Source organism: Chlorocebus sabaeus, chromosome 3 (assembly GCF_047675955.1).
Source record: "Chlorocebus sabaeus isolate Y175 chromosome 3, mChlSab1.0.hap1, whole genome shotgun sequence".
NCBI classification, from domain to species: domain Eukaryota; kingdom Metazoa; phylum Chordata; class Mammalia; order Primates; family Cercopithecidae; genus Chlorocebus; species Chlorocebus sabaeus.
The window spans coordinates 90,817,956-90,844,455 of NC_132906.1; the positions used below are offsets into that span (position 1 = coordinate 90,817,956).

Here is a 26,500-nt window from a genome sequence, read left to right on the forward strand (position 1 = left end):
GAATTAGGTAATTACCAGAGGGCCCACTGGACAATGCCCAGCATTCTGTTCAAAGGATACTCCAAGACAGGATTCTCTGCCTCACTGTGGCTTCCCCAGAACCAAGCACAATGTTGTATATGTGTTTGTCTTAATGGGTAATCATCAAAAGAGCTAACTTTCAGGTAGAAAGCATAGATAGGATCCAGCCTTTGAGATGTGTTGTGTCAAAGGCATGTGATATATTAGTGAATATTAAGAGATGAACCATTTTAGATAATATTAATTTCTTTAATATTAATCATGACTTTTTTTGAATTTAGATCTTCATTGCCATTATTAGTGCCTATCAGTGAATGATAATATACCTTAATTTCCATGACATTTCAAATGTCATGCACTTTTCTTATCATTTATCCATCCAATATTTACAGATAATGAAAGTAAGTCATCAACATACGATATGACAATTTGGTGCACAAATTATTTTTCCTCAGAATGTGTGTCTGGGACTCTAATTCTTAATGTTGCTAATTCCCCCTCACTATTATCCAGCCATCTTTGTTATATTACTCAAAAGCAAAATACCTGTATTTAAAGAGTCTTGCTGAAGATAAATAGGAATTCCATTATTTTTATTAAATTGATCATCACGATGATATGTTCTGAAAATGTCCATGTCTATTGCATTTCTTGGCTCAACGTGGAATGACAGAGTCAAATGACATTAAAATTCACTGCTACTAATGTTTAATATCTTACTGGCCAAATGTTTATTTTGTCTTTATAATAAATATTGATTGACTCTATTTTTAAAGTAATACTTTTCCAACTTAACAAACATAATTCAGTTCAGATGCCAGACTCTAGCTCTTAATTCAACCCTTGGCACACTGTCTAAAGGAGGTGTGCAGAGGAAAGTGCCTTGCTGTAGAAGCAACTGTGTGGTTTCAGCACCAGGCTGCTCCTTTGGAGATAATTGTAATTTCATTCTTAACTTCTCAATGATGCACTAAATCAATTGCGCTGGTAATGATATTCTGAACAGTAGATTCATATGGTAGTGAGTAACTCAACTTAATATCTGAAATACACATAAACTTGTTTAAATACTAAAATGGTTGGCATTAGCCTCAAAACTCCACAACACCGGCCAGGCACGGTGGCTCACACCTGTAATCCCCACACTTTGAAAGGCCAAGGTGGGCTGATTGATTGAGGTCAGGATTTCAAGACCAGCCTGGCCAACATGACGAAACCCTGTCTCTACTAAAAATACAAAAATTAGCCGGGTGTGGTGGCGGGTGCCTGTGATCCCAGCTACCTGGGAGGCTGAGGCAGGATAACCGCTTGAACCGGGGAGGTGGAGGTTGCAGTGAGCCGAGATTGTTCTACTGCACTCCAAAAGTGTGACTCTGTCTCAAACAAACAAACAAAAAACTCCACAACGCTTTTTCGCCATTTTCAAATATAGCCTTCTCTCTTCAGTAAGAGGAGAAAAACACTGGGAAAACAAATATCTCTAACAACTAAATCTACCTGTTTGGTTTTCTGTCCCTCCTGAAAGATAGGAGGTCAGACTGACCTTGGAGAATATTTGATTAAGGAGCAAATTGCTTTAGGAATGGGATAATTTTACTTAAACCTCAGAGCCTAAACAGGTCTTTTATTTAGGCTTAAACAACAAATGAACATCTGTTCTTTTCAGTTTAACGAAACAAGCTGTTCTTGTACCTGATAAATACAAGCCATGGCTCAGCCAGTGAATTATAAAATGCATGAAGGATAAAGATATCGATTTGAATGTGCGGAACAGGCTGGGCTCAGTGTCCTCCTGAGCATGTGTGATCAAATCAGAGAACAGTGTGGTTGGTTCCTCTGCCTGCGACCATTATTTCAGCTCCATCGCAGTCTGGGTTCTCCAAGAGGGCACAGTTTTAGATTAAATGTTCCCTTTGGTAGATGGTTCTGAGTATTAGGTATGCACGGGTGGGGAGTCTGTGTGGAAAAATATCCTACGGCTGTATGGGAAGCAAGTACAAACCTGGCTAAAATAAACATTACGTGTGGGAAAGGCTGCGCAGGAAATGGAGCTTGCTGTATGTTTCACGCTGAGACATTTCTAATTTAGTGTTTCACTTTCATCCATTTATTGAATAAATACAGTGTTGTTATATGGCACAATTAAAATGAAATGGTGGGACCAGCTTTGAGTAAGAGAACTTGAGAGTATTGTCATGTAAATTCTTAGCAGATGCTCTGAATTCATTTTTTATCTGCTTTCTGGTATTGCCTAATCCCAAGAGCTGAAGTATAATTCAGCATTCTTTTTTATTATTCAGCTCCTATATTGTCTGGGAGGAGAGACCCCCTGGCCTAATTACATAAAGTACATGAATGAATCCCTGGGATTAAGGCGGTGTTGCGGGTGCGGTGCTTGAGAGGCGGCGGTGGCGGTGAAGCGAGCTTGGCGGGCCGCAGTCCACGCTCGGCACCGCCACGGGCTGCCCTTCCGCGTGGCGCGAGAAGACACAGCGCCTTTAGACAGAACCACACAGAGGAGGAGAGGCCACAGCAGCCTGGTCATTTCCAGACGAAATGGGTGAACAGCCCTGCCGAGGGCCTCAGGTGGTCTTGTAACCGCTCAGGGGGGCGGGCAACCCCTCACTCCTCCAGGCCGCTCCTTTCCCTTCCTCTGGGTTTCTGCCAACAGCACTGTGAAAATCAAAAACTGAGTCTCCTTTCAGATGCTGTTTTAGAATCTTAAGAGATTAATTCCTAATAAATATGGCCATGAGGTCATTAAAATACTAGTAACAAAAACAACCACCACCACAATGAGAGAGGGTTGGGGAGAGAGGGAATATGACCCTGACTTAGAAGACTTGGAATTTAAGGCAAAAGCAATCATAGAATTTAAGGGAATAGCATAGTCTTGCCTTTTTTGTTTTCTGTATTATTATTACTATTATTATTTGAGATGGAGTTTTGCCCTGTCCCTCAGGCTGAAGTTCAGTGCCGTGATCTTGACTCACTGCAGCCTCCACCTCCTGGGTTCCAGCCATTCTCCTGCCTCAGCCTCCTAAGTAGCTGGAATTACAGGTGCCCGTCACCATGCCCAGCTAATTTTTGTATTTTCAGTAGAGACGGGGTTTCACCATTTTTGGCCAAGCTGGTCTCGAATTCCTGACCTCAAGTGATCCGCCCACCTCAGCCTCCCAAAGTGCTGGGATTACAGGCATGAGCCACCGCACCTGGCTGTTTTCTGTATACTAATATGCTTCATTTATACATTATTCTGTATGTTGGTTGCCTTTATCCTTTCAAACACAAAAACAATAGGGACGGATGTCTATCATCCCATCTCCCATACTGATTTAGAAACTACATTTGATTCAAGATCCTACAGTACAGATTAAGATGCTAGCTTTGCAATAAACTGACTGTCTTATGACATAATGTCTTAAAATGTCATTCTGGAGTTGTTGTGAGAAGTCAGTGATGATGTGGATTCGTCTTTTATCACACCTGGAATTTATGGCCACTCTATAAATCTTCCTTTGTTTTCCTGTTTCCCTGTTCCTCCCTCCCTTCTGTTTTTCCCTCACGCTCCATTTTCGACTGCAGAGAGTTGCATGTAGAATTCAGGAAAGCCCCTTACCATACCAGTCCCCTAGACTGCAAGAGAGACCTCCTGGGGCTGTGGGACAGCCCTTCCCTAAAGTTCCAAGGAGGCTCTTGAGCCAAGAATTGCATAGGAAAGACGTTTGCAGCAATGTGAAGTGTCACAATGTCTTTGTTTGAATGGTGCATCTGTGTTTCTAAAAGATGATAGCAGCCTGTTCTCCGTAGTTGGGAAGTAGAAGGGAAATCTGTGTTGGCCAGCCCCAGAAGCAGTAGCCCTGGAATTGTCATAGTGATAACACAAAGACTTCTTCCTCCCTTAGCAGAGCCATGTACAGACCATGGTGAGAACTGAGAAGCCTCATATGGGTCCCTGTAGATGTGAAAATAAACTCAAGACCAAATTTGAAGCCTCAGCACTCAGGAGGTACAAAAGCCATCGCAAGATATAGTTGAAGTCCCCTTTCCATCTTTCTTGTAAATATACAGGGCGGAGTCATGGGAACTGAGGGAGAGGACTGCTGAGCTCTATGGCTGTGAGTCCACGTGTCTGCTGACAGGCTCCAGTTCAAGGGCACGGCAAGTGCCAGGGATTGTGGGCGGATGGGAGGTGACGTGACTGGTCCTGATGCAGAGGACCCTCAGGAAGGGGCAGAAGGCAAGAAGGGGTGGGCAGGGGTGCATGGTGAAAGGGGGCCCTGCCGTGCGGTTTGGGTGTGCAGAGGCTGCAGGACAGCGGAGGAGACCCACAGCAGGACAGATAGAACTAAACTGCAATGATCGGTGGGATATTTCCTGTCAGAGTCAGGGGAAGGAGGGAAAAAATGTGCACGTGTAGAGAACAAAATCGATTTCTGTGTGAACTAGAATGTTTTTGACAACTTTGTCTCTGCTTTCATATCCTTTTCCTTAAAAGAAAAAATAACTAGTCCTCCCTCCTTAGGGGAAAAGCACTTCTGCAATCCCCACCTCTCCCCGTCCCATTTCTCTCTTATCCTTTCCGGCTCTCCACATTGAAGCAGGTTTTCTCTCTCTCCTAAGCCCACTTGTGCTCCTTTTTCTTCATACTTCTCTCTGTTTTCATGATGTATGTCAGTCTTGTTGCTAGGCAGCTGTTATGTTCAACCCACCAGGCAGCCTTCTGAATGCTGGAAATTAGCCCCAAATAGCTTGAAAATCACCCTTCCGCACCTGCTCCGTGTTTACTGTGAAAGCAGGAATATGAATATAAGTTCATAGAATGGGGGAAATGCATCCATATGTAGCCTTGGGCAGACAGCCACGTTTGTGGCGTCCATGGCAGGTATGGACACCATGCAGTGCCCCAGGGAAAATGCCCAGGAGTAGTTCTAGAAGAAAGTACATCCTCATTCTATGAGAGCTAACATTTCTAAATAAGATAATCTGGTGGAAAATGGAAATATACAAAAATAAATATGAATAGCATGTAGACATTGTGTGTATTTCTACAAATGTTGCTGCCTGCAAGCTTAATCAGTTTTTCCTTGCCTCTGAAAAACAAAAAGCACTCATTGATTCTCTCCCACCCTCCAGCTATTGGTCTTTTCTTTGATTGATGTTAAGAACCACCAGCTGCTAGTGTCTTGATGCCATTGTAATCTAGTTTCTCCCATGTCTGACGTTGCCATTGACGCCACAGTCACCAAATCCCACAGCCCCCTCAGTGTGCATCTGCTTCTCTTCCTCTGCAGCGTTCAGCACTGCAGACCACATTTCCAACTTTGCCTTCCCTTGGCTCCTCCGAAATTGGACGGCTCCCGTCCAGTCCTTTCTTTCCTGCTCTCCTTTCCCCTCCCCTTCACCACTCTCTTTCTCTGTCAACCCTCCAATAGGTAGCTCCTACGACATTCAATTTTTCTCCTTCAGTTTTTCTCTTTTTATTGATTATTCAGTCTTTCTAGAAGAGCAGGAGGTTAATGGTTCTCTCCAAACATTATTTTATTTTTCACAATAAAGTAATTGGAATTGAACCATAATAAGATAAATAGTATAATTCTTGAAATAAGAAAACCACATCTTTTCTGAGGTATAATTTTGGTCCAAAAAAGTCTTGCTTTGTATTTGACCATGTGCAGTAAAATTAGAACATTGCTTTACACAGCCTAGTGATCTTGGCATTTCTTGGCAGAATATATTGCTCGTAGTAAGTGTTCAATAAATACTTCTCAAATAGAATTAAATTTCTAAGGAGTTTCAGACTGAAACAACATAAGTTTTACTTTCATAACAAAATTTTCCTTGAGAATGAAATGGTAAAACCAGTATTTAAGAGACATTTTCAGAGAAACTGCGTCTGAGGTTAATAAACATTAGCTTGATAAACATACATTATATTTTCTAAGAAAATGATTCTCCTACTTCCTGATAGTCTTTTTTTAAGTAGTCAATTAAAATTCACTGTGTTTTAAAATCAACCTAAATGCCCATCAGTGACAGATTGAATAAAGAAAATGTGGTACATATATACCATGGAATACTATGCAGCCATAAAAAAGAATGAGATAATGTCATTTGTGGAACATGGATGGAGCTGGGAGCCATTATCCTTAGCAAACCAACAGAGGAACAGAAAACCAAATACTGCATGTTCTCACTTAGAAGTAGTAGTTAAATGATAAGAACTCATGAACACAGAGAAGGGAACCACAGACACTGAGGCCTACTTAAGGGAGGAGGGTAGGGAGAGGGAGAGGAACAGAAAAGATGACTATTGGGTACTGGGGTTAATAGCTGGGTGATGAAATAATATGTACAACAAACCCCATGACACATGTTTACCTATGTAACAAACCTTCACATGTACCCCCAAATCTAAAATAAAAGTTAAAAAAAAGAAGTCATCATGTTTAATCTGAATCCTGTGGTGACTGCATAAGCTATTTTTATCTCTAGGTCCGTGATACACAGGATGTCAAAGTTCCCCTTTATACTGGAAGAAACGATCACTTTTGAAGAGAGAAACACTATTTCATCACTTTCCTTGAGTTCTTTACACCTTTTACTAGTTAGATTTTCTCTGCCTTTTCAATTTCAGCCTGTCCTTGTCAAAATGTAGACTCCAAAATGAAGACGATCTATGACGTGGCTCTTTCACTTACAATTTTGTAAGATACTATGATTTTTTTTTTTTTTTTTTTTTTTTTTTTTTAGTGTTATAGTCACAATACGTGAATGTATGGAAGCATGTTTTTATGTTTGGATCCTTGATGTTGAGAATGTACTTGACGAATAAGGCTCATGTTAGATAAATTTTCATTTAACTATGATAGAACTTTTTTGAAACCCCACACTTAGTATACACTGGCAACTTAGGATGCAGACTGACAAGAAGAAGGGGAAGTTGAAAGTGGTCAGAAACCCATCACAAGAAAAGTGGGGCAAATGGAGTGTCTAACATAACACAGCTTGAGGTTGGAACCCCATGAGGTCATGAACATTCTGCACCATCACGGAAGCTGCATCCGTTTCCCGAATGCTCAGTACTGCCCTGTCCAGTCAGACAGAGGTGTATGGCAGTAAAGAATCCAGCCACAGATGAGTCATTGGCAACCAGGAAGGTAATAAATCTAGTGTGGGGGACTGGCTGATATTTGGTCAATGTCTCCTTACGGAGCTCCACCCAAATTTCTCCTTTTCGCTTCTCCTCAGTCACAGTATTTCCCTCCTGTTAAATAACATTAGTCTGGAGAATAAATGCTCTTCCCTGTCTACTACACTGCGGGAAATGTCAGCCACAGCCTCCAGTTTATTAGGTCAAAAACCTTGATATCATCCTCTCTTCCTGTCATAGCCACATTGATCCATTCACCAGAAAATCCTGCTGGGGCTACCCAAATACACAGAGAACCCAGCACGTTTTTACCTCTTCTGTCGCCATTGCCTTGGACCAATGCTTCTCACCTGGACTATAGGAAGGGCCTCCAGATGGCGGCCCTGGCTCTTTCCTGCCCCTCTCCAGGCCCACTCAGCCTCACAGTATCAATGATGCTTTTCTTCAAAGTCGAGGAACAGAGTGTGCTGAAACCTCACACCCGGGAATCGGAGTCTGAGCCGAGGTCCTGATGGTCACCTGCAGGATTCTGATCCTTACCCCATTACACTGACTTTTCTAAACTCATCTCCTACAGCTCTCCTCTCCCTTCCTCTTCTGCAGCCACACTAGACTCCTTGATATTCCCAGAGCGGCCATGCACCACCCCCACTCCACCAGGACTACAGTCCCCTAGAGAATCCACAGCTGCCTCCCTCATTGTCAGGCATCTGCTCACAGGGAAAGCCTTCCTGCTTTATCTTTCTCCACATCTCTCATTGGATTTGACACACTTCCTTATTTACTTTATTTGTTTAAGAGTTGGGGTCTCTGTCATCCAGGCTGGAGTGCAATGGTGTGATCATAGCTCACTGCAACCTCAACTTCCTGGGCTCAGTCCGTCCTGCCTCAGCCTCCTGAGTAGCTGGCACTAAAGGTTTGCACCACCATGTCTGCTTAATTTTTAAAATTTTTTGTAGAGATGGGGTCTTGCTGTGTTCCTCACATTGGTCTCATACTCTTGGCCTCAAGCCATCCTCCTGCCTTAACCTCCCAAGGTGTTAGGACAACAGGCATGAGCCACTGTGCCTGGCCCTTATTTACTTTTCTTTATTATTATTATACTTTAAGTTCTGGAATACATGTGCAGAACATGCAGGTTTGTTACATAGGTATACACATACCATGGTGGTTTGCTGCACCCATCATCCCGTCATCTACATTAGGTATTTCTCCTAATGCTCTCCCTCCCTTAGTCCCCCACCCCCAACAGGCCCCAGTGTGTTCTCATTGTTCAACTCCTACTTATGAGTGAGAACATGCGATGTTTGGTTTTCTGTTCCTGTGTTTGCTGAGATTGATGGTTTCCAGCTTCATTCATGTCCCTGCAAAGGACATTAACTCATCCTTTTGTTATGGCTTCATAGTATTCCATGGTGTATATATGCCACATTTTCTTTATCCAGTCTGTCATTGATGGGCATTCGGGTTGGTTCCAAGGTTACTTTTTAATTCTACCCCTACTACCATAAAGGGCTTTGGCTGCTTATTCCCTGCTAGATCCCAGCACCTGGGAGCGTCTGCAGTACAGACTTGGTGCTCAGTCAGTGCTGGTGAATTGATTGATTGATCCTGAGCAAGTGAACCACAAACTCTGATTCCAGATATGAAAATAGGTAACAGTTGTTCCCCTCATCCCAAACCAGGATAAGGCAGGAAGAGCAGGCTGGCTGGAAAGGTTCATGTTTACTTTTTACAGTCCATTGGTTTGCCTCAGACACAGAGGAAGTGAAGCCTAAATATAGGTGTCTTCAGTGGATTGAGGTGACCTGTCTGTCTTGGATGACAGATGCTGGGACAGCATGGGGAGTGAGAGTAGACAAGTCCCTCTCCAGCTGCTCCTGTGCTCAGGACTAACGTCCTGCTCCAGGCTCGTGAACCGTATGGCCTCAGAACAAAGTTACTGGGGGAATGTGTTTTAACTCAGGAATGGAATGTGACCCTGTCTTTCTATCCGGTGACACCACCTATAGAAAACACTCACATTCCAAAAGACAAGATGTTTTACATAGAGTATCTCATCCTGTCTCAGGTGATCTTTTTCTTTAGTTGACACGTCAGAATTATACCGTTTTAAGTGTCAAAAGAACAATATAAAATGAGAAAAAAAGCATCAGGTGCATTATTTTTCATTCTGACTTGTTACTACTATATTCAGATGCTTGAATTATATCAATTAAATTCTTGGTTATAATTAACAAAGTTCCAGAATGAGACAATTATGAGAGAGAATAAAAAAAAAGAGTGATTTCATTTCAGTGTATTACTCTGGCTAAATGTTAGAAACACATGGCTTTCCTGAGGGCATGAATGAGTTCACTGTTAAAGAGCCTCCAGGCACTGAAGGCCAGCAAACGAAGACTTTTTTTTTTTTTTGAGACAGAGTCTTGCTCTGTCACCCAGGCTGGAGTGCAGTGGCACGATCTCGGCTCACTGCAAGCTCCGCCTCCCGGGTTCACGCCATTCTCCTGCCTCAGCCTCCCGAGTAGCTGGGACTACAGGCGCCCGCCACCACGCTGGGCTAATTTTTTATATTTTTAGTGGAGACAGGGTTTCACTGTGTTAGCCAGGATGGTCTCGATCTCCTGACCTTGTGATCCACCCACCTCGGCCTCCCAAAGTGCTGGGATTACAGGCGTGAGCCGCCGCGCCCAGCCATAAACCAAGACTTCTTATTCCTACATGTCCAATATCATGGTGGTTACTATTGAGTTTTACTTTTTCAATTTGAAAGGGTAAATCTTATCCTTTTCCACTCTAGAACCATCCGGGGTTAGGACTTGTTAGTTGTCATCAAAGCTGTAGCAATGGTGGTGAAGAGCTTGCCCCTGGAGTTAGATTGTCCTGGGTTCAATTTCAGCTCAGCCACTTTCCTCATCTGTATCAGCTTCCCAGTGCTGCCGTAAGCAGGTACCACAAACTCCATGGCTTAAAGCAATCGACCTTTCCTCATCCAGCTCTGGAAGTGAGAAGTTCAACACTGACTTGTCAGCAGAGCTTCCTCTGAAACTCTGGGTGGCATCTGCCCTGGCCTCTTCCTGGTCTCTGGTGGCCATAGATCCTCAGTGTTCCCTGACTTGCAGCTGTGTCACTGACACCTCTGCATGCATCATGTGGCCCTCTGCTGTGCATCTCCCGTGGCGTTTCCCTCTTCTTTTCAGGATATGGGTCATATTGGATTAGGCCCCACCCTAATGATCTCGTCTTAACTTGAATACTCTACAAAGACCCTAAACATCACGTTCACTTATCTTGCACGGGGGGACACAGTTCAGCCCATAACAGCATCCCTGTGAGCTTGGGTAAGTGAATGAATGTCTACAACCATTATCTGTCTCACTATCTGAAGATGATTGTCATCCAGGCCTGCATCCGTGAGGAGGATGTGAGGTGATATGAAAAGCCCTTTGCATTCATTCAGGGTTCAAGATATGTGACTTACCATCTCCTGCTCCACAGCCCCGTGTCTTGGCTATCGTTTATTTAAACTCGCTACATTCAAAGGCAAGCTAGGAGACACCGTAAGATATACAAAGATATCCCCTTACTCTGGGTGAACTCACAAACTTTGAGGAGAGGTCAGAGTTTGTAACACAGAGTAGAATTTATGTCTCGTCTGGAGAAATGCAAACAGACCATTCTGAGGGAGGGCAGAACGTTGCTTGTTAGGTGACTTGCCAAGGGCATTATAGCAAACTGGTTGCAAAGTGGGAACCTAAATCTCAGTTTTCAGATTCCCAATTCAGTTTCTTTCCTATTTGAACACACTGTACAATTATATCACTTGTCACCTTTTAACCACTCAGACATTATCAAACCTAACCCATGTTTGCTCATAAGAGGTAGTAATGTCAGCTGGGCACGGTGGCTCACACCTGTAATCCCAGCACTTTGAGAGGCCAAGACGGGTGGATCACCTGAGGTCAGCAGTTCGAGACCAGCCTGGCCAACATGGTGAAACCCTGTCTCTACTAAAAATACAAAAATTAGTTGGGCGTGGTGGCGAGTGCTTTAATCTCAGCTACTTGGGAGGCTGAGGCAGGACAATCGCTTGAACCCAGGAGGCGGAGGTTGCAGTGAGCAGAGATAGCACCATTGCACTCCAGCCTGCATGACAAGAATAAAACTCTGCAAAAAAAAAAAAAAAAAAAAGGTACTGATAGCATGTGAGAGAATCATTAGGGGATGCCCATAGCCTTCTGGGTGGTCCACATTCACTGCCCTTGCACAGCTTACTCCTGTTTCCCAACCTCTACATATCCCACGTCATACCCATTTGCCCTGCCCTGTTGTACAGGGGAAATTCCCTTTCTTCTTCTGCAGAAACCCCAATAAAAATTAATAAAGTAAAATAAAACACACAGCTACCAACTTCAGTACATGGCATGTAAGAAATCACATTCTTGTCACCTATCAAAAGCAAGATAATTCCTGAGTACTTCACCCATCAACAAATCACTGTAGTCCATTTAGTGTGAGCAAAATAATGAGCCACCTTTTTCATATCCTTGCCTCTGGCACTGCAATTTCAGTCTCAGTTACTTCAGTCTCAGTGTCTGTTACTTACCATTTTTTGTATTTTTATGCTTTCCTATGCACTAAGTTTGATACATGAGCAAAAATCCATCTATGAGAAGGAAGGGTGGTTGCTGATACTGATAAATTCATTCTGGTTTATGGCTAGCAAGATTATGAGGATTCTCAATCCCAGAAAAGTCATACACTGACTTTTCAGTGAGAATGCTGAAGATTTAAGAAAGGAAATAAGAAATGTCTTCAGCTGAGAAGGTAACTGGATACTGTCTTGGTCAGTTCAAGCTGCTGTCCCAAATTATCATAGACTAGGTGGCTCTTGAGCAACAGAAAGTGCTCATAGTCCTGGATGAGCAACAGAAAGTTCTCACAGTCCAGGAGGGTGGGAAGTCCAAGATCAAGTTGTCGGCAAATTCAGTATTCAGTGGAAGCTCGCTTCCTGGTTTGGAGAGAGAGCCTTCTTCTTCTCTCTATGAACTGTGTTCTCACATGGTGTTAGGTTAGTGCAAAAGTAATTGCAGTTTCGGGCCGTGAACATTAAGTCATTATAACTAGACTCAAACACATCTTTATTAATCAAAATAGGAACCATTACAATCAACACATTTTTGCCAATGCGAAGTAAGTTTTGTTTATCCCTGTAGTGTAAAATTCTGTGCTTTGAGAATCGACAAACTCTTGAATAGCATTTTCTGCATCCCGCCACTTGCGGAAGCATTTTCCCTGCGAAAAGTTGAGATGCTTGAAGAAGTGGTAGATGGTTGGCGAGAGGTCAGGTGAATATGGTGGATGAGGCAAAACTTTGTAGCCTGTCTTTCCACTTTTGGTTATGTGACATGCAGCCAGGCGCTGTGGTGGAGAAGAATTGGGCCCTTCCTTTGACCAATGCCAGCTGCAAGTGTTGCAGTTTTCGGTGCATCTCATCTATTTGCTGAGCATACTTCTCAGAAGTGGTTTCACTGGGATTCAGAAAGCCGTAGTGGATCAGACCAGCAGCAGACCACCACACAGTGACATGACCTCTTTTTCAGTGCAAGTTTGGCTTTAGGAAGTGCTTTGGAGCTTCTTCTTGGTCCAGCCACTGAGCTGGTCATCCCTGGTTGTTATATAAAATCCACTTTCGTCGTGCATCATAATCTGATCAAGAAACGGTTCATGGTTGTTACATAGAATAAGAGTACTTTGAAACAACATTTTTTTTTGATTCTCAGCTCATGAGTCACCCACTTATCGAGCTTTTTCACCTTTCCAATTTGCTTCAAATGCCAAACCTTAGAATGTTTGACCTTGAGTTATTTGGCAACTTCTTATGTAGTTGGAAGATGATCAGCTTCGAAGATTGCTCTCAGTTGGTCATTGTCAGCTTCCATTGGTCAGCCACTACACTCCTCATCTTCAAGGCTCTCATCTCTTTAGCAAAACGTCTTGAACCACACTGCACTGTATGTTCATTAGCAGCTCCTGGGCCAAATGCGTTGTTGATGTTGTGAGTTGTCTCCACTCTTTTACGACCCATTTTGAACCTAAATAAGAAAATCGCTTGAATTCGCTTTTTGTTTTTGAGACGGAGTCTGCTCTGTTGCCCAGGCTGGAGTGCAGTGGTGCCATCTCGGCTCACTGCAAGCTCTGCCTCCCGGGTTCACGCCATTCTCCTGCCTCTGCCTCCCGAGTAGCTGGGACTACAGGCTCCTGCCACCACACCCGGAAATTTGCTTTTTATCTAACGTTATTCTCATAGTCTAAAATAAATATAAAATAAACAGCAAGTAATAAGTCATTAGCAAAAAACATAAAGCAAGAAATGCACACTAACATGATGTATAACATAACCACATTTATTTAAGAACGTATTCCAATATCAAATGGCAAATTTCAACAATGTGAAAACCACAGTTGCATTTACACTGACCTTATAGGAAGGAACAAGCCTGTTCTCTTCAGCCTTCTCTAAGTGCACTAATCCCATTCGTGAAAGCTCCACCCTCATGATTCAATCACCTGTCAAAGGCCCCACCTCTTAGTACCATCATATTGGGGGTTAGGATTTGAATGCAGGGATTTTGATATACGTTCTGTCCATGGCAGGTGTGTTTCCCAGCCTGTGTTACACACCAGACTGTACTGCCGCACACGTGAGCCCTCGTTTACCCACAGTACCTGCTGAAATAACACACATGTGGTTCCTGTGTGGCTGTCCATGGGATATGTCCCATACTCCCACTGCTTTCTCCAAGGAAAGCAAGTAAATAAAGATGTGTAGGCAAAACACTCCCTCCCTTAATTGCACTAAGGAAACTGAATAAACTCGTTTTAGCAGATCCCAAATTTACTGCAGTGAACTTTAGATGAAGCACTAAGGTATTACACAGAAAATAACAGAAAACTGATGACTTCAGCTTTGGCATTGCGTTTCCTTCAGCTTGCAGAAGAGCCCAACATGAGAATCATAAACACAGAAGGCAACAGGATGCAACTGCATGTACCTTAGGTCATTTCCTTTTTGGTTTTCTCCTCTTCCTCCTCCTCCATTGTAGCCTTGCCTATATCTCAGGTTAACCACTGTAAGTGCAAAGGGAATTTTACATGGATTTTTTTAAGTGGGCGATATAATTTTAAAAGTCATTTTTGAAAAACCTATAGGAAACTATTATATTGCCATGAATTTCAGCTAAGGAATGGAAGTCAATTGGCCACTGATGCTTTACAAAATAAAAATGTCCCAGAATATTTTCAATATTCAATATCTAATATATGGGGAAGAAGTGATTCTACCTCTCAAATAAGTATTCTGAATGAACATTTTGGTATTCCATTATTATAGACTCTAGTTACATCTGAATTCACTCTTAAGTGGCCATAAAGAATGCTCAAATTTCTTAAAGGATATATTTTTAAGGAGCATGCCAAATGTTTAAAAATGGCTAATGGATTAATTTTCATATTTTCATTCCCTTCAAATTTCCTTTGGTTAAATGGTTTGAATTGCTCCATGACAGTGCTAAACATATATTAGAGGACTGAAAAATACATTTGATGCATTGTAAAAACCATTTCCCTTGTAAAAGATGAGGATTATTTCCAGTTCCCTAGTAAATGCACAGTGAACAGGTATTTGGGTATTCCTGGGATAAAGAAAGACAGGGAAACTTGGGAAACGATGTAACAAAGACAGCCTTGTTGAATGTGATTATGTGCTTGGCAAATGCAGTCATTGCTTTCTGTCTCTGCTGCTTTTCACAGGTATAAGCCGCTGGCTGATACGTTCCTGCGTGAGAAGAAGGAACATTCGGCTGCAGAGCGATGTCGGCTTGTTCTCCAGCAGTGTAAATTACAAGGCTGGCAGGTCGGTGACCTACAAGCTATGAAAATACCACTTTAGGATTTTAAATAAATGAGCTGAGTCATTGCAGGGAGCCACCAGAGTCTTCCTGGCAAAAACAAATTCCTTTGATGTGTTTGGCAAGGCGTGACATTCAGTGTATTCCCTGGAAATTTGTCATTCTTTATGACTTGCTGATTTTAACATTTTGCAGCCAACATGAGGAAATCTAAGAGGCTCCCTTTACAACCATGACAGAAGCTCATGAGCCCCATTCTGTTTGCCCATGTGTCAGATTCATACCTTGTCACTAAAGCATTTTGTTGTATTTACCCATAGCAGGAGTCAGAGGAGCCAAAATTGAAGAACTAAGGTTGATTTCTGTGTGCAGAGTTGGTCTCTCACAAGTGCATGTTTGACCTGGACTTCCGTAGCTCGTTCAAGTCTCACTTAGCTCCCCTTTTTTCTGTTTCTCGTTGCCCTGCTTCTCACCTGCCTTACAGTGAAAATGTCACTATCCTTTGAACCTCATTTGTTGGCAAAAGCCTCATAATTGGAAACACTTTATTATAGTCTGTGATCGATTTGATGGCAGAACCTAGGGGCCAGTGAAAGCTATAGCTAGACTTGCAGAAAAAGAAAATAACCTGATACAAAATTACAGGCAAATGTTCACCAGAAACAGGAGAAGATGGTTCCAGATTTTGTTAAATACGTTCAACAACATCAGAGTCCATCCTTGACTCATTTTAGGAAAAAGAGGTTTGAAGTGAGAAGAGCAGATTAGAGCGGCAATGGGAAACCACGCAGTCCATGACACCAGGAATTATTTGGAAGTTTCTTGCTGTAAAACCACCAAAAGTGCGTAGGTGGCAGAAACAACGGTAGCTAAAAGCTTTGGTAAAAACATGACGATGACTGGAAAGTAGACAAAATTTGCATCTTTAAAAAGTGATAGGGAGAATATCTATGAGTAAAAATACATGATAATTGATGAGTCAAAGGATGAGGACTTGGCTTTAGAAATGACATGAGCTCATGATTCAGAATTGCTGAATAGGTCCAAAAGTGGCCCAGTCTAAGTAAAACAGGGAGGGAAGACTGGATTGACACTCGCACGCTCATCTGTCTATGACAAAGAACAAAGAACCTAGAATTTTGGCATTGATGAGTAATGATTTAATTGTCTGTGCCACCCAATCTTTTTCTTTGTTATCTTTTTTCCTTTTCTTTTCTTTTTTTTAACTAATAATGAAATTTGAACTTTAAATAACAATCTGAAGGAGGAAGCTTACTCAGTCTGAAGTTGTCAGTGATGCACATCAGTGCCAAAAGATTGGGTAAAAAGGGAAGGAGGAAGAAGGAGGAATTACTAACCAGAAGTGATGTCCGCCAACCCCTCCAGAGTCAGTGACATAGGGGTGGGATTCACATATATCAGCGTTTATTCGGTCTATAGGTAACTGAAGTCAGTTCAACGGAATCATTGCTGAGATTTTGAATAAGTAATTATATAGTAGTAGTCCACCGATGATGTACCACTAAAATATTCTTATTGTATTATTTTGCTTTTAAAGAATACTTACAGATAATGATATACATATATATGTGTATGTGTGTGTGTGTGTGTGTGTGTATCTGTGAGATAGATGTGTCTGTATGAGGGAAAGAGAGAGGGAGAATTTTTATTTGTAGAAGGAAGCAAGGGAATCTGGAATAATTCTTTCACTAAGAGAGTGATTGGAAGTAACCACAATACCTGAGCAGTGATCCCTCTGATACACCACTGTAAAGTACAGGTCAAATATGAGAGGAGACTGGAAGACAAATCGGTACACCCTGCCAGCCATCATTTCTTCTGTATTGCTGCTTTTGCTAGGGTACTGGAAATTGCAGCCGAGGATAGCATTAAATTGAAACATGCATTAGGACTTTCAATGAGAGTATTAACGTGTTTTTAAATGGGAAAAGGATCCCATTTCATGGCACTATTTTCTCCACATTTTTCACCTGCCTGAAAAGAAGCTGAAAATACAAGACAAAAAAAATTAAAAGGAAAGAGAAATAAATGTGCTTATTCACTGAGCATATTTACTTATGAGTTCCCTGTTGTCTAGTCAGAAAAAACAGTGTTTCTTCAGCTTCTTCAAGATGTAACCTGTGATGTACTTTATACTACCAGACAAATAATCAACTTCACAGAAATGAAGCTTATTCACACTTCACTTTTATATTGGTCTGACAAAGGAAAAAAAGCTTTTGTTAAAAAAAAAAAAAAGTAAATAAAACAAAACAAAAAGCACTTATTCCTAACCTGGAAAGTTAGACTCCTCAGTTGCAAAAGCAAAGCATTTGTTTGAAATGCATTGCTAGTTACAGGAAGAATTCCTCCTAGTCCATTCTGTTTTTAATTGTCACAGCAATTAAATCAGAAGCTGTTAGGCTGCAGGGACAACAAGGTTGCATCTGATGGTTAGTGTATCTGTAGCATTGTTTCCAAATTGCTGAGAGTTACAATGTGTATTTTCATTAACCAGTCAGTTCATCCTTTAGTCCTGAGTGGTTAGCATGAAATGAATGGTTATTTTCCATATTTTTAAAAGCAGTGCTGGAGGACCGAAGAGATTAGAATTACATTTTGCTGCGTTAACTTGTATACAGTGTTAGCTAGAAATTCATTTCTTTTAACTGAAAATAGTAATTTCATTGTCATTCTAATGGGTCTTGGAGATCTGGCGGGTTTTGTCTTCTCTCCTTAACTTTAATCAGACCCTGTAGAAGGAAAGCCTTGAATCATCAATATGAGATTGTAACTCTGGAATTCTTATGCTCTCCAACATTGTAGCAATTCAGTAAGCCTTGGTGCACATTTGATTTCCTTCTGTTTCAGATGAGGATAGAGATGTCATATTTTCAGTACTATTTTGTACGCCGAGCTATACACCTGTGTCTGCTTTTCATGCTTTAAGTAGTCACAGGTTTGTAGTCTGCACATGAGGTACTGGAATTTTTAATATTTAATAGGTAATAATTCCTGTCATCTACAGAGTATATTACAACTATTCATAGTTTTTATTTTATTTTATTTTATTAGAGCCTAATAAAAAAATCTGTGCAGAAAAGGAAAGTAGACAGTGTGTACAGGAGTGACCTTATTTTAGATTTGAGGAAATTGAACCTCACAGAGAGCCCTTGTCTTAGTTAGAGATCAGTGTACTGATCAAAATATTAGGTGCAGTTAATATTCAGTTTCAGTGGGAGCACCACTTTGCTGAGACCAACGTCTAGCTTTTACTATGTCATGTTCTTTCCACTGCATTTAACTCGATCTATATCTTTTAATATAACTATCTGAAGTCATTTTGCTCATATTACAGGACTTGAAAGGGATAGGTTATGCGTCACAGTGCGAGCTCTGATCAAAGACACTCATACCCTTTATTCGTCTGAGCAACCTTCCCCTTGTACATAGTGCCTTTTTTATGTTTAAAATTCGCCCAGCAAATGAAGGAAAAACAAGCGGACTACTTCCCATTACAGGGTGACTCTGATCAGAATCCTTTTCTACCCAAACTGTCAGCCAAACTGACCCTGAAATAGCACAATGCATTTGCACCCTCATTCCCAACTACATCTTGGAAACAAGAGGAGAAGGAAAAGGAGAAGAGGAGGAGTAAGGAAAGAAGAAGATAGAGAAGGAGAAGAACTGGAATCAAGTGAAGAGTCTCAGGAAGCATTTGATATTGATTATAATTCTGAGAGTTAAGACCTAGATGTGACTCAGGCCATCCAGAGGAAATGACAGGGGTGGGGGCAAGTCATGGGCGGTGCTGGTAGAAATGCAGGTCAAAGGAGCAGTGCTGCACCTTCGCACCTAGAGCAAAGGCAGTTTGAAAACAGTTTATTAGGCTATTTCCGCAGATCTGCACCGTTTCCAGTATACCGAGTTTTGCTCACATGCCAATTCTCAGCGAGGCATTCCCTGGCTACTAGATTTTAAATTCTCATTATCCTCGACCTTCCTACTGCATCTTCTCATCCTCTTCTCTGCTTCGTTCTTCTCCATGGTGCCTAGGACCTTCTGTTACACTTCAGATTGCAATCCTTAACATGCTGTTCACCACCTTTCCTCCATAGCGTGGGAGCTCCATCCGAAGGGCTTTGTGTCCGCAGCTTACTGCTGCATCCCCAGCATAGAAGCCAGAGAAAGACACGGGACAGACACTCTGTGCCTGGAAGCTGGGCCAAGAAATGAGTTTCTGTAAATAAGAAACTACCAAACAATACAGTATACTTGATGTGGATTCAAAGACATGTAAGAACTTTTATAGGCTGGACGCAGTGGCTGATGCTTGTAATCTCAGCACTTTAGGAGGCTGAGGTGAGTGGATCACCTGGGGTCAGGAGTTCAAGACCAGCCTGGCCAACATGGTGAAACTCTGTCTCTACTAAAAATACAAAAAATTAGCCAGGCATGGTGATACCTGTATTTCCAGCTACTTGGGAGGCTGAGGCAGGAGAATTGCTTGAACCTGGGAGGTGGAGGTTGTAGTGAGCGGAGATTGTGCCATTGCACTCCAGCCTGGGCAACAAGAATGAAACTCCATCTCAAAAAAAAAAAAAAAAAAAAAAAAAACCTTTTAAAATGTATTGTTTTGAAATGAAGTAAGATTCAAATGGATTTTTAGCTTTATATCTGTGTTTATAAGATACATGTATTAATGCATTACTTCTATAATTACAAATAATTTTTAAAATTTGAAACTACTACATAAATATAATTTCAGCATAGAATACTGTATAGGGTCAAATTAACTATTTTAAACATTTGTGAAAAAGCTGTAAGTCACACGGCATTTTGCACCAAAGCATTTTTGTTTTCCAATATATAATTTCTGTTATGTCTTTTATACCACTAGCCTGTACTTCTCAAAGGAATCTGGTGCCTTCTTTCATATAATTTGAACTGGTCACCACAAGTTTTGGCAAACTCATGCATGTTGCTGTTTCCTCAACATACTCAAAATTGCTACTTTTACATAATGTGGTTTGATTTTGAAGAAAGGAAAATCAAGATATAGTGGTGGCTAGAAGGGAATCTTTCACATTGGTGGCTTCTTATGTTTACAGTGAAATGATATATTTTAAAAACATGGTGGACTAGTCAGAGCCACGTCCTTATTTGCGAAGTGGGATTTATGTAACTTGTTTGCAAAAAGGAATGGAAGTGTTTTGAAATGATTTGAATAGGACCTGCATGACTAACTTCTAGTGCTGTTTTCTGTCTCAGCAGATAGAGTTTTCTTTACGAAACAAAGAGTTCATGGATTACTTCACTATGGAAAAATATCCAAATAGTTTGAATTAACTCATAGTTTGAAAACAAGTTAAATTAAGCCAGTAGTTATTAACCATCTGCTATTTGTTTTATTATTGTTCTTATTCAGGTATTTTACTTATCTAAATCTATGCATTTTAAATTCAGGGCTATCTTAAGGTAACTTGGAAGGGATCCCTCTGGAATTGTGTATAGTTAATCAGAGTATTAGCCCGAATTTCTCCAAGCCACAAAAAAGTGACTGGACAGCAGTTAGGCCCATGTGGAACATGCTTGTTTTTCGTGTTATGTCATTTATGTAAAATGAAAACCTTTGAAGCTAATTCTAAGTGGAAAAATAAGTGGTATAATCTGATTTTCACACATTTTATATGCATCAACTGGTTATAGGATGATTTCTTCTGTGTAGTTATTTGAATGCTATATTCATTTTAAAGCCATCTGGAGGGATGACGAATGAAGAAACAAATCTGTCAGAGTCGGTCCATGTGATACCAGGGGTGCTGCTTCGGAACACACAGCACCCGGAGAGTCGAGGGGGGACTGCACGGATGTGGCTCTGTGCAGAAAGTCTTTCCCGGTGGTACTTTTCACTGTGCAAGCAGATGTCGAGAACTTTGGGGTGAAAGAAGTTTTGTGAGCAGGCAAAGCAGAGTGGCCAGTGTGTCCCCTTTGAGGCAGGAGCTTGTGATATCTGTTACTGGAAATTGTGGAAGGCGAAGTTGAGATCTGAACCTTAGAGATGACATATCATCTATGTTTTTAAGGATGAGGAGTCAGACACACAGATCCTTCTGGTGGCTTACTCAAGATTATACAGACAGGAAGAAAGAAACAAAATTAGAACATCAACTTCGTCCCGAGTACCGGCATGATATGATACTTACTCTTGTGTGTGTGCATGCGTGGATGTGAAAGAGACAGAGGGAGCGGCTCTTAAAGAAATAACAAAGGATACTCACAAAAAACATACTCCAAATTGTAATGAGATATACTTTTCCTATTTGTGTTTACTCCTGAACAAAGAAATCGTCTTCTAATGTAATGTTTATGGAATAGTCTAGATTTTGTTACTTAAATAGTTTGAAATAAGTCATAGTTTGAAGACGAGTTAAATTAAGTTATGATCTTTGAAGGATTTGCTCATATAATGCTAAGAATTGCAACATTAACATTTTACCATAACATTACATAAAATCAGTGGGTGAAGGTTTTATTATTTCATTAATCTGCAATAGTACAGTAGAGAAAATAAAATAGAAGAGCAAGGAACTGTTAAAGTTTTAACTACCTCCCACTTTTTTTTACATTCTCTGTGATGAGACAATTGTATTAGGGCCCTAGGTTCTTATTAGTACGATAAATTAATGGTTTATAACCTTTGTTTTACTACTCAGGGAGCACTCCAGAAATCAACTATAAGTACAAGCTAGAAAATAGCCTATAAAATGATTCTTTCTTTTGTATCCTTTCTCCTTCTCTGGAATTATAAATGTTGAAAATAATAAGCATTAGGAACCTAAGACTACACCTTGAAACGATGTACATTCCATTGGCAATCACCATAGATATTATATTATATGTGTGTGTGTCTGTGTGTATTTCCTTTCTTCTTTTGTGCCAAACACATGCATACACACATGCCATATACATATATGGCACATTTTTGTTATAAAAGTAGGATGTATCCTTGATAAGAAATTTGAAAAATAGAAAAAAAACTGAGGAAGAAAATACAGTCTACCAGAACTGAACTACCTAAAGATAACTACTGAAAATATTTGGTGCATCGTCATTCACTTTGTTTTTAAAAATGATATTACATATATTTGATCCCTACTCAATGTGTCTTTCTCCCTTTCCACACTTTCTGAGGACAGGTGTCATGTAGCCATGTTCTTTTGTATTTTTGCTTGTGCGCGTGTGTGTGTGTGCACGTGTGCATGTGCATGCATGTGCGCGTGTGTGCGCATGTGTGCATGTGTGTGCGTGCGTGTGTGTGTTTCACTATGACATCTCTTACAGAATCTGGTACATAGTGTGTATACAACTTGTGTTTGTTGAATGAATGAACGAATGAATGAACCTCTTACCGATGACCACATCTTTCTTTTGCATATGAAGGTATCTGCAGTAAGTTTGGGTGACATGTGTGATAGTTTCTGCCTTTAGAGTAAGTTTACATTTTTTCACTCAGCTTCATTATGCATGAAGAGTAATATCTTAGAGTACTATCTGGCACTAATTGCTGATTAAAACTGACTTGTCCTATGCCTAATCCAACTTTGATCTCTTAGAAATCCATTTGTTTTCCTCTACTTCAAGTTTATTGATTGACTGATTCAACAAGCATTTATTGATCACCTTGTGAGTTCCCCAAATTAGGCAAGGCAATTGCGATGGCTTACAGTCTGCTGGGGGAGAAACAGTCAGCTTTAAACTAATAAATAATCACAGATTAGGATCCAGGTGCAAAAAGAGCAAAATGGACACTGCAGTAGTGAACTGGAGGGTTCCTGACCTAACAGGGCAGTTGCCATGCAGGGAATTTCTGGAACGGTCACATGTAGGCCCAGATCTGAAGGGTGAGAAGGAGCTGGGGACATGCTGAGGCAGGACCAAGGGTCCCAGGGTGAGTGTGCTGAGCTCCTGAGGTGAGGACCTCCTGGGAGAACCGACAGGAGAGCAGGAGGGCTGGAGAGAGAACCAGGTGAGAACGGCAGACAGGGATGCTACAAAGTCGTGTTTCTCAACCTTTATGTTTTCATTATTGCCCCACGAAGGAGAAAAATTGAGAGAATTAATAAATAATTTAGTTCTGGGGAGGCAAAAATAACTTTGCTATTACAACAGTTTCTGACCTTCAAAGCTCAGTCCTGCTGGATAATATGAGGCCCCTAACAACTACTGAAAGAAGGGCATTTGTGCCTGTGCCTACTGAGAGATCCAACTCCATCTCTTCTATGTCAATATAAATTTCTCCAACTTCAAGATTATTTAGTCATTCGATAGGCATTTACTGAGCACATATTATATGCCAGAAGCCTTGTAATTGCTAACACATTTTTCTTCTCAAGAACTGGTTGCACCGACTGGACAGGATCACCACACGGAGAAGGTGTGCTTGGAGCTAACTGGGTCAGAACCAGTGGTACCTTGTGTGTCAAAGTGCAGCATTCTATTTTAGGTTCAAGGCAGGCTACTGATAAATTTTAGAGAGGGTAGGAACATGACCTGATTTATGCTTTAAATGTAAAAAAAAAAAAAAAAAAAAAAAAAAAAAAAAAAGTGTTATTAGAGAGCAAGAACAGAGCCGGGAAACAAGTTCCCAAGCCAATGTGGCGGCTCAAGCAAGAGACAGCCATTGTGGATGGGACAAGGGAGGAAGCCGAGAACATGATGGGAGGGGAGAGGACCTCACCGTGGCAACAATGAAGGTGCTCGTTAAGTTATATTGACTTGAAGAGTGGAATCTCATTTAAAACCAAAATATTCATGTAGATCGGGAATGTACTCAAGTTCTTTTTAAAAATGAACTTGCTCCATAAAATATGTTTGGAACTCTAGATGATGGAAAAGACTCAGCTGTTTAGGGCTGAAAACAGAAGACCGTTCACAAAATTAAATGGGATTCTCAAAGCAAACATGAGCAAACCACAGGACAGATACACGGGGGATTAGGAAACCAATGCCAGAACGTTTGAATATCTACCAATATTCCTAAAGATGAACTACATAAGATCAGATGTGCAGGATAAAAAAACATGGTATCATGGTTTTAGAAGAAAAGCACACATCAAAGCACACAGCACATATAAATGCCATCAATTTGGCAGATGATGGTAGAACAAGGGCTCCCATACCCCAAGGAGTGCCAAAGGCCATGACCATGTTTGTGCTGCTGTTTGGTCATTTATGACATACACTCCCATGGGGCAAACCATTATTGACATGATTTAGGCCATTTTGTTGAAAAGAAACATCAAATGTGTGCTCTGACTGAATACGTTAACTTATCAAATACACTTTCCTCTGTGCTTTTGAAGCTAATTGCCTTTGTTTGGGTGTGGCTTTGGTTTGCTTTTTCATAATGTGTCTCTTTGGGAAAAGTGATTTTTTTTAAGCACTCTTGACCATATCAATATGATTTCCATAATGAAATAACATATAGAATTACATAGTGAGTCATTCACTAGTAAGCTCAAAATAGTAGCTTTTATTCATCACTGCCTGCTGTGTAGGTCATACTGTTCTAGGTAAGAATAATTAATTTTTCTTAAACTATAATTATATGTAATTCAAGCCAAACCACCTTCTTCAAATACCAGAAGATACAGTGCTCTATTAGATGTGTGTGGCTGTAATTATCTTTTCTGTGTTGAAGTTAAACTTCAAGAATAGTCTATTTATAACAAAGAGAACATGTATTTTCATATAAATGTATCCTTTGAGAACATTTAAAAGTACATTCAGACATTCAGAGCCAGGCTGAACATTAGAATTTTTCTATTTAGTAGCTTTTCAAAGCAACCATGAAAGTGTAGAACGTGGAGGTATTAATAGTAAAATATTCACACACGAAAAAGTAATGGTCATTCTTAGAAATTTAATGAATGAAATGGGGGAAATGTGAATTCAGCCTGGAGAGGATGCATTTAGTTCAATGGTTTCCTTATTGAGCTTGTTGAAAAGGTAGACAGTATTTCACTCATCCTTGTGGTCCCAGCGTCTGTACCCTGCTGGTATGAAGAAGGTGCTTGGCAACATTTGATTTATGAATGGATACATGAATGAATGATTGAAGGTGAATGAATGAATGAACTAATGAGTGGATGTTCAGAGCAGACAGATGGTAGGATGATGGATGAATAAATGTGAGAAAAGGATCATCAGGAAAAATATAAATATAATGCAACTGAGTGTTATGAGAAATGATATTGATCCAGGAATGAATTATAGGTAAAGACCTGTTCATGGCACACATGTAGAAATGTTGGAATTTTGAGATTTCTTTCCCTTGGAAGAGATGACCTGGTAGGCACAGAAATGGTATCGCATAGCAAAAATAGAACAGGGTTGTGAAGGAGCACAATGACATTCTGAGATCAGCAGGAAGGAAAGCAAATCTGAGGGGAGAACTCTGCAGACATCAGAACACATGAAAAGATTGTGTTGTTCGTATCACCATCAATAAAGCTATTCTTAACAAACTGGGAACAGATTTACATTGCTGGGCACTTTAAAAAATACTAGGGCATTTTTCCAGAATACTGATATGTGAAAGATGTGACTACTTTTGATGCAACTACGATAGTACATATCCTTTAAAAAAGCTGAAAGTATTTACTAGACTAGGGCTGTTTTTAGAGCAAGGGGGTTAACATTTTTCCAGATTAATTTTGTATGAAAATAAAGCATTTTAATTGCAGAAAAGAAGCTAGCATTCACAATAAGACCTTTCTCATTAAAATGTAATATATGTTAATAAAATAGTCCAGTGATTTTAGACTTAGAAATAAAGGTATAGCATCTAACCCAACACTGACAACAGTAATGATATCATTCAGTGAAAACTGCATTCATGAGAATGCTATGGGCCCTATACAATATATAAAGACAGTAATGATGTCATTCAGTGAAAACTCTATTCATAAGAATGCTACGGGCCCTGTACAATATATAAAGACAGTAATGATATCATTCAGTGAAAACTCCATTCATAAGAATGCTATGGGCCCTGTACAATATATATAAAGAAGGTTCACATTGGTTTTGTGCTTCAGGAGAGTATACAGGAAGCTAAAATAATAGTAAATAGCATCTCTTTTAGAGAAATAAAAAAGGGTTAGCTCATATTATGGAGGACTTTATAGGCAACATAAAATCGTTGAAGTTTCTAGAAGACTAATAAATTGAAGTCAATGTGCAAGGTGAATTAAAAAGCAGATAAAGGAGAGATGATGAGTTAAATTCTAGATTTTAGTCTGTAATAATCCTATATCAGAGGTGATGGCACTGGAAATATGAAACGTAGCATCTTTGTTTCTTTAATCCTATTAGATGTATTTTAATAAAATACATCAAATAGTTTAAATAA

The 26,500-nt window shown here is 40.5% G+C and overlaps 1 protein-coding gene and 1 long non-coding RNA gene across 5 annotated transcripts in view; one reads left to right on the top strand and one right to left on the bottom strand.

The window, feature by feature from the left end:
- The window catches only part of MYO16 (myosin XVI), a 702,722-nt gene that overhangs the window by 577,212 nt on the left and 99,010 nt on the right, over positions 1–26,500 (top strand). For all 4 annotated transcript variants that reach the window (XM_073014491.1, XM_073014490.1, XM_007960876.3 and 1 more), the window contains exon 28: positions 14,987–15,089. In XM_073014491.1, coding sequence (XP_072870592.1) covers positions 14,987–15,089 — 103 coding nt within the window. The remainder of the gene's footprint in view (positions 1–14,986; positions 15,090–26,500) is intronic.
- On the bottom strand, positions 14,759–16,280 carry LOC140711430 (uncharacterized). Its single transcript, XR_012092616.1, has 3 exons — positions 15,742–16,280; positions 15,399–15,557; positions 14,759–15,011 (listed from the first exon to the last, which is right to left on the bottom strand). It is a non-coding gene; the product is annotated as an uncharacterized lncRNA (long non-coding RNA).